General features: G+C 40.3%; 1 protein-coding gene across 1 annotated transcript; it reads right to left on the reverse strand.

Moving 5' to 3' along the window:
- Window positions 1-4,371: 4,371 nt before the first annotated feature.
- Window positions 4,372-7,004, reverse strand: LOC140321787 (uncharacterized). The gene is made up of 3 exons (XM_072398573.1): window positions 6,981-7,004; window positions 6,104-6,206; window positions 4,372-5,951 (listed from the first exon to the last, which is right to left on the reverse strand). The coding sequence occupies exons 1-3, from the start codon at window positions 7,002-7,004 to the stop codon at window positions 5,143-5,145; spliced, it is 936 nt and encodes a 311-aa protein (XP_072254674.1). The 3' UTR covers window positions 4,372-5,142.
- Window positions 7,005-7,610: the final 606 nt, after the last annotated feature.

A 7,610-nucleotide genomic window follows, 5' to 3' on the forward strand; every position in this document is an offset into this window, starting at 1 on the left:
TATATATAATTATTGTAGGATAGGAATAAATATATACACACACATATACGTAAGCAGCAAACAAAAGAACGTGTGCGCGCTTGTGACTTTATTGAGAAAAAAAAAGGAGTTGTGCTCTGTCAGGCCCGCATAATCACGCTCGTCCACATGTATCTGACAAGGCATCGTTAGCTTTTATATAGGCGCCTATGGAGAGGAGTTGAACTCGGTTAACTCTTGCCTAACAGAAAAGAAATAAGTGATTCTAAAATATGCTTTTTTCTTGGCGCACATAAATGTTTTAAACATTTCAACAGCGCAAACATTTTTTTTTTGGGCTAAGGGTGATATGTGTGCCATTAGAAAGAATGATTTTTTGATGCCACCTCGCCAGTGTAAAGCTGCCGGTGCTGCACGGCTTTGGCCACGATTTCATCCAGTTGCTGCCTAGCGCGATGGCTGCCGATTTCAGCTCGCGAATACGAATGCGCGAGCGAGCGTCCGATTTTGCTTGATGAATTAGGCCAATTAAGTGAACGCAACATGTCCAGCAGGGGGCGCAGGGACCTTCTCCTATGCAAGGTTTGCCTTGAAACGTCAGGGAATATCTGGATAGTAGCTCCATCAAAGTCCACTTCACCTCTCTGCCATGCTTTTTCAAAATCTCTTTTTGTAAGAAATAGTGCACTCTACATAGCACATCTCTAGGCTGGTTGCAAGAGGGGGCCCCCATGTTATGCACTCTATGAACCCAGTCTATCAAGATTTCAGTAGTAGGCGGGCGATCTAAAAGATCATTAAAAATGGCCATGACTGTGGCTTTTATATATTTTTTGTATATTTGTACAAGATGTGGCTTCAGGGATGCCTCTCAATCTAATATTGTTGCGGCAACTACGGTTTTGCAAATCATCTGAGCACAGGAAAAGTGAAATTAGCTGAATCTGCATATCAGAAACAGCAGACTCGGAACTAGCTGTTTTTCCTTCCAATATAGTATGGGAAGATTCCAGAGCAATACCTTTGCTAGTAGTAGAGGTAAGTTGTTGCTCGATCTCATCTAATTTTGTTGCATGGAGGCCTTAACTCTTGAGAGCAATCTATCTAGGTCTGATTTAGTAGGCAAAGAGGACAGTACTGACCTCATGGTGGATAATTCAGCATGAAGTGCCTGTATAGCGCCAGCTCTATTAGGAGAGCCTTCTGAAACACTGGTAATGGCAGAGAAAGAGGGCGATGCAGGGCTAGCCGGGATGTCTTGCATGTCAATGGAGTCCGCAGTCTGCAGCCCGCTGGAGGATGCACGTGGTGGCGCTGCCATCTTGGACTGCGGCCTGCTCTGGGATTCAGCACTGTCGACCAGGAAATAACGGAGTAACACTGCCTCTCCCTGCTTTCTGACTTGCCCTGGAGTCCTCTTGCCTTGGGGCATCAGGCTGGGACGCAGGAGCGAGGGTATATTTAGTTTAGGCACATTTTTTTGTAAAAAATCCCTCTACAAATGTTTCCCACACTTTCTCGGCTTCCCTCTTCTGTCTGATGCCCACCATTCCGTCCACCATGAACTGCACGTTAGAGATTGAGCACTTTTGTTTACATTACAGTAAAGCCTCGGATGATGCGTGTGCAGATGTGCAGCGCATTGAGCAGTGTGCGTGTAAAGGCTGCGTGTCATATTCTGCAGCCTAACAACTCTCTGTGTTCAATCCTTCAGATCTCCTAAATTGTAATGACTTGACATTTTTAGGTTACACAGGGGACCCTTCTACCTACTAACTGTGATATTGGGGATAACATTAATTTCTGATCTCCCCTTAAATGTAAAGTAGTGCTTTTGAATAAATACCTTTTATTTAATTGCTTTCATTTAATTTCCTGCACACATGCTTTATTCACTAAAACCTTTCTTCTGAGAGAAGATACTATTTTCCTCAGTCGCACCTCTGTGGTTGGGATGGAACAAGCCATGTAAGCCCAGCAGAGGGAGCTCTCACTGATACCGTTTTCTTGCTAAGGACAACGGCACTGACACATTGAGCACTGCAGGGAGCCCGGTGACTCTAATAACTTGGACTTTACACAGCAACCTGGACCAAGGCAAACCAACTCTACCTAGCTATTATTTCACAGTTTTCCCTTTTATTTTATGATGTTGCTATAGTTCTGTTATTGTTCTTAGATTAGTCTTTATTTTTATGCTCTGTGTTTTTGTATGTTTTTACCTAGCTGAATCTCTGAATGCTCTAAGTGGAAATAGTTTAACTTGCTAACCAGAAAACGCTTCAATAAACATTGTGATTGCTGAGACATCCCTGTGTGGAGTGGCAGCGGGTGACGCAGACATTGTTAAGTAAGCAGAGTCATGACTGTGGTTGCCGAGGGTAACGGTGTGTGCTTCTGTATAAGCAGGTGGTGGCAGTCTACCTGTGATGGTGTGTTGGGCAAGGGGTAACAGATTGGTAACCTTGCCCCGTGACGGCCCTTCTCAGGTCGCTGGTGTGTGGACTGTTGCTAAATGTACTGGAAAGTCTTTGCGAGCGAGAGGGTGTTCATCACAGTAATAATCAAAATTTCTTTAAAGAATTTTCACATACGAGGGTCACAGGTTTAAAAACTTAGGAAAATTGAACATTTGGGTTGTGGTTTCTGTTTCTAGGGGGCCAAAATTGCCTCTCACAAAATTATAACAGTCATACTATGCTACCCTGTCTGTTTCTCTTTTTTGAACCACAACTTCTCAGCAATGGAAACTGAAAATGTAGGTTTAATTTGGGGGCAATTATGGCTAAACCACTTTAAATTTGAATTACTTTGGTGTTATGAGAAAAAAAAAAATGTCAAAACACGCTGCCTGAACTGTGACACATATCTGTCTGCTTCTCCACCTTGAGCCCCCATTCCTCCAGAATAGAGACGTGCAGGTAAACAATTCCTATAAAGTTTTACTGAGGTGGTACCTTACTCCTGCTAGGATAGCACACGCGTTCCCCTCATCATCACCAAATTGTTTTAGAGGTTGCAATGTGAAAGATAGTATGGGTCATAAATATATATATATATATGGTGGCTCTGTCCCAAGGTTTCCAGACTATGGAAGAGAGTATATCATCTGATTTATACTGTGTTGGTAATCAATTTGCATAAAGACCCACGCAATGCTTTTTTTCACGTCCCTTTGCCTGACTTTGACAAAAAAATGCATATCTCGCATATTTTTATGGCTACTAGGCAAACTGTTGCTTGTGCATGGAAAACTTTGATCAATGAGAAAATTACGGCTATTATTAATGATTCTCATAAGTTCTTGGCTATTTGGCAACATTGTTTGGAGGATTATTCGCCTTCTCGTAGAACTTTTTCTCCTCATATTAAAAGTTTTTTTTTTCTCTTCGTGCAACAGGGCTTTTTTTTTCCTTTGTCTATTTTCTCTTTTTTGTTCCTCTTTTAGGAACACTGGTTAGTAATGAGGTATAGTTTACCCATGTGTGTTTTATTTGACCTTTCTTTGCGATTTTTTTATTGTATTTTTTTGCTGTTGTGTATTATTGCTTATGATACCAGCATGTTCTTAACTATAGCTGTGATGTAACAGCTTTATGTTTATGTATGTTTCCTGTACTTGGTTGGCAACATTTTTTTTACAAATTTTTGTATGTATGTACACTAGCTCATGTTTTGTTACTAAAGTTTCTTCAATAAAACCTTTTGTAAAAAAAAAAACCATGATAATCTTTCATAAAACATGGTATCCATGGCTGTTATATCTGAATTGGCTAGAAAAAAATGATGAGTGATATGATTAGAGGTGTAGTAAAAATGAGAATGTGTTTGTTTTTTTTGTCTTAAAAAAAAGAAAAAAAAATCACCCTCAGTGTACATAAACCAACTTCAACTGTATATTGTTTGTGCTTACTCTGTCCAACTTCCATCGTTGCTGCACAGGCTTGCCAATTACAGAAAAGAGGCAACAGGTAGAAAAATAAATCACAGATTACTCAAAAAGGCATAGCCTAAGTTGTTAAAAATGGTGTATGTCAAAAACAGAGTGTATTAAAACTCTGTCATTTTTAATTTTTCCTAAAAGTATCATTTTTATCTCGGGATCAGTCTCCACGCAAACCGGTGCACGCTGGGATGCCTTCAAGAGTTCAGCAGTTATGTAGTGCTACTTTGCCCACCTGCATGAGACCTTAGTATCTTACGGCATTTCCTTACACCCCCCATTTTTTTCCTCCGCCTACCCTCTCTACCACTTGCATCTACCTCTCTTCTGTGGTTATTCTCTATTGCTTCTACCATTTATCTTCTATTATTTTCTGTAAGTACCCCCTGCTATTTTTTTCTTTATCTTGAAAATTAGTGACCATTGAGGCCTGAATCAAGGCTATTACATTACTTTAAAAGGTTGTTTATTGGGTAATTACTTTACTTGACAAAATGTGGCATGGAAAAATTTGTTTTTTATATCCCTTTAGTAAAGTGTATTACTGTAATGCTATATGCCTTTTTTCCTTTGATAATACGGTTTTATGTCTTCTGTCTTCTGTCTTCTTGGTGGTTGCTTATAATAATAATAAAAAAAAAAAGTACACACTCTGGTAGAAAAATCACAAAATCACAGGCAGAAGCAAATCAAGTCAGTCAGGCGAAGTCGTAGTAATATGGTCATACCCAGTATGTTGATATGTTGAGTTTGGAGTGTATAGTTCTCTTGATTTGTATTATTATTAGTATCATCATCCTGTATTTATGTAGCACTGTCATTTTATACATCTCTTTACAAAGTTCAAAGGCATGATTCACAATGACTACTGTTCACAAAATTTAAATTTTACAGTTTAGGCCTATGGAGGTGAGCAACCTCTTGCCAGGGACAAGATACATGCGTGACATCTGTCTGGAATGGTAAACATTTTAAGACAATCCTTTTTACTCCTCATTTCCCAGAGTTTCTTCTCTGCAGGAAGGGATAAAGATTGCGAATCATCTGGCATTTGATGTGTTACATGACTTTTCTCCCTTGTGATCTCTTTTGTGGACAATGATCTAATGTCAGTGTTGTCACCTTGAGAACACAAATTTTTCTCTGGTGTGTACCCTCTGATGTTTAGTAAGCTTTGACATCAATACAAAAGCTTGGTCACATTCACACTAACACTAACACTAAAATGGCTTCTCTCCAGTGTGAATCCTCTCATGTCTGGTAAGCTCTCCATTTGATTTAAAAGCTTTATCACATTCAGAACACTGAAATGGCTTCTCTCCAGTGTGACGTTTCTGGTGTATGGTAAGGATTGCCTTTGTTTTAAAAGTTTTATCACATTCAGGACACTGAAATGGCTTCTCTCCAGTGTGATTTCTCTGGTGTAAGGCAAGTTCTAACTTTGATCGATAAGCATTGTCACATTCAGAACACTGAAAAGGCTTCTCTCCAGTGTGAATCCTCTGATGTACAATTAAAGCATTCTTATTTGGAAAAGCTTTATCACATTCAGAACACTGAAATGGCTTTTCTCCAGTGTGAGCCCGCTGGTGTGAAGCAAGGGCTTCCTTTGTTATAAAACCTTTATCACATTCAGAACACGGATACGGTTTCTCTCCAGTGTGACTCTTCTGGTGTCTGGTAAGGTGTGACTTTGTTCTAAAAGCTTTATGACATTCAGAGCACTGAAATGGCTTCTCTCCAGTGTGAACCCTCTGGTGTCTGATAAGCTCTTTGTTTGTTTTAAAAGCTTTACCACATTCATAACACAGATATGGTTTCTCTCCAGTGTGATTTCTCTGGTGTGCAGTAAGGTGTGCTTTTGTTATAAAAGCTTTATCACATTCAGAACATTGATACTGTTTCTCCCCAGTGTGACTCCTCTGGTGTCTGATAAGGTGTGCCTTTGTTATAAAAGCTTTATCACATTCAGGACATTGATACGGTTTCTCCCCAGTGTGAATCCTCTGGTGTCTGATAAGGGGTTGATCTCAAATTCAACCCAAACATCAGTCATTTGAGACAAACCAAACAAATCAGAACATCAGCTAAACCAATTAATTCTGCAGACTGAAAGCTGTAACAGTCGGTCAGGCAGCGTGTGCTTCCCCCTTCTTTTTGGGAAATAAAACAGGCCCCTACCTGCTCCAATTGGTGGAAAGGGCCATTGTGGTGGAAGAGGGACATCAAGTGGGGGATTTGTAGCAGGAATGGCGAGGCTTTCCAAATATTCCACTAAAGCCACCTAGGAATTAATCTGTTTTTAGCAAGTTAAATACAAAAACATAGAATAGTGAATACAGGGATTGTAGATGTACAGGTGGCTTTGTGTAGTGTGTGTCCTTGTGAAGATTTTGTGATTTCAAAGTAGAACAAGGAATGCCCATAAGTACAGGCAAACATAGACTCCTTACCCATTCCATAAAGGAAAATCTAAACGCTCTCATAACTGTTTATACTCTTTCAGCCAATCAGGAAAGAGGGTACTTGAAGACAAACATCCCCATGCCAAGGAATCCTACAGGTGTAAGCGCCTATCAGACTCCAGCTGGTGTGGGGACTGGAGAGACTTCCTGGGAAAAGTGTATCAGCTTTTTGCTGGAAAGAAGCAGCTTTGTGGGATTTAGGACAATGGCTAGATAGAATATTTTTTGAGAGACCAGACACTTCTTACAAAATGTATCAATCTTTTTGGTACATGAGAGATCTCTAAACACAGACAGTTCCCAGCACAGGATCCTGCAAAGGTATTCATTGGGGAAAAAAAGAATAAATGAAAACATTTTCTTCAAATATGTACTTGACATAATATTGTTTTTTTTTTTTTAACCTTTTTATGAAAATGGGTAAGGTGTAATCATTCCTACAAGTAAGCTGGCAGATATCTGTGAACCCCCTTTATTAACCTAACCTCGCTGGCAGTATTCCCGAGTGTGACTCGAGGTTTACTCTAGGTACCAAAAGTGGTAGCCCAGGGTTACACTTGGGGTGGAATTTTAAACAGAATTAGAAAACGTACCTGGTCCCCACGTGTTAACGGCATCCTCCAGCCATGCCTGGCATCAGCATCTGTTTTCCCGGTGTTGGGGACGTGAGGCCGGGGAATGCAGACACATAATGAGCATAGGATAGTGTGGGGCTGGGGGTGGGACCAGGAAGGAAATTTAAAATAGGTATTTTTACATGTACAGATTTGACATTTAAAAATACCTATGTATTTAAACTGCCAGGAAGGTCAAAGGGGTTCCAGGTTAGAAATAAATCCCCTGCACCCATAGACCCCATAACAATAAAGCCGGTTTGTAGTAAAGAGTCGTTCTCCACAAATAATGGCCAATGTTGGGGACAGGCAGGACAGTTTTCCTAAAGAGAAAAACCAGATTCCTCAAGCCCTTTTATGGATAGGAGAAGGGGCACATATTTTCCATCCAGAAAGGTCTGCTGGGTTGTCGAAGCCTCAGGTTTCAGTATCAGTAAGAGAACAGGTCAAGAAAAAGTTTTATGAAGATGTATTTAGGTGGATAATTCAAGCTTCTGCCTTGCATAGCAATAGTCAAATGTAGACCACACACTGCTTTACACCTCAACCCACTGCCTACACCCTCTTTCACACTTCTGACTCCAGTACACCCTTCTTCAAAGCAAAGTC

The sequence above is a fragment of the Pyxicephalus adspersus genome, chromosome 1 (assembly GCF_032062135.1).
Source record: "Pyxicephalus adspersus chromosome 1, UCB_Pads_2.0, whole genome shotgun sequence".
Classification (NCBI taxonomy): Eukaryota; Metazoa; Chordata; class Amphibia; order Anura; family Pyxicephalidae; genus Pyxicephalus; species Pyxicephalus adspersus.

What these genes read in the sequence shown, in the direction of transcription:
- LOC140321787 (XM_072398573.1), bottom strand. Translation starts at nt 7,004, where the DNA reads ATGCCGTTAACACGTGGGGACCAG. An exon ending in CGTTAACACGTGGGGACCAG is followed by an intron (nt 6,207 to 6,980) that starts GTACGTTTTCTA and finishes ATTAATTCCTAG; the next exon opens with GTGGCTTTAGTGGAATATTT. An exon ending in CTTTCCACCAATTGGAGCAG is followed by an intron (nt 5,952 to 6,103) that starts GTAGGGGCCTGT and finishes GTTGAATTTGAG; the next exon opens with ATCAACCCCTTATCAGACAC.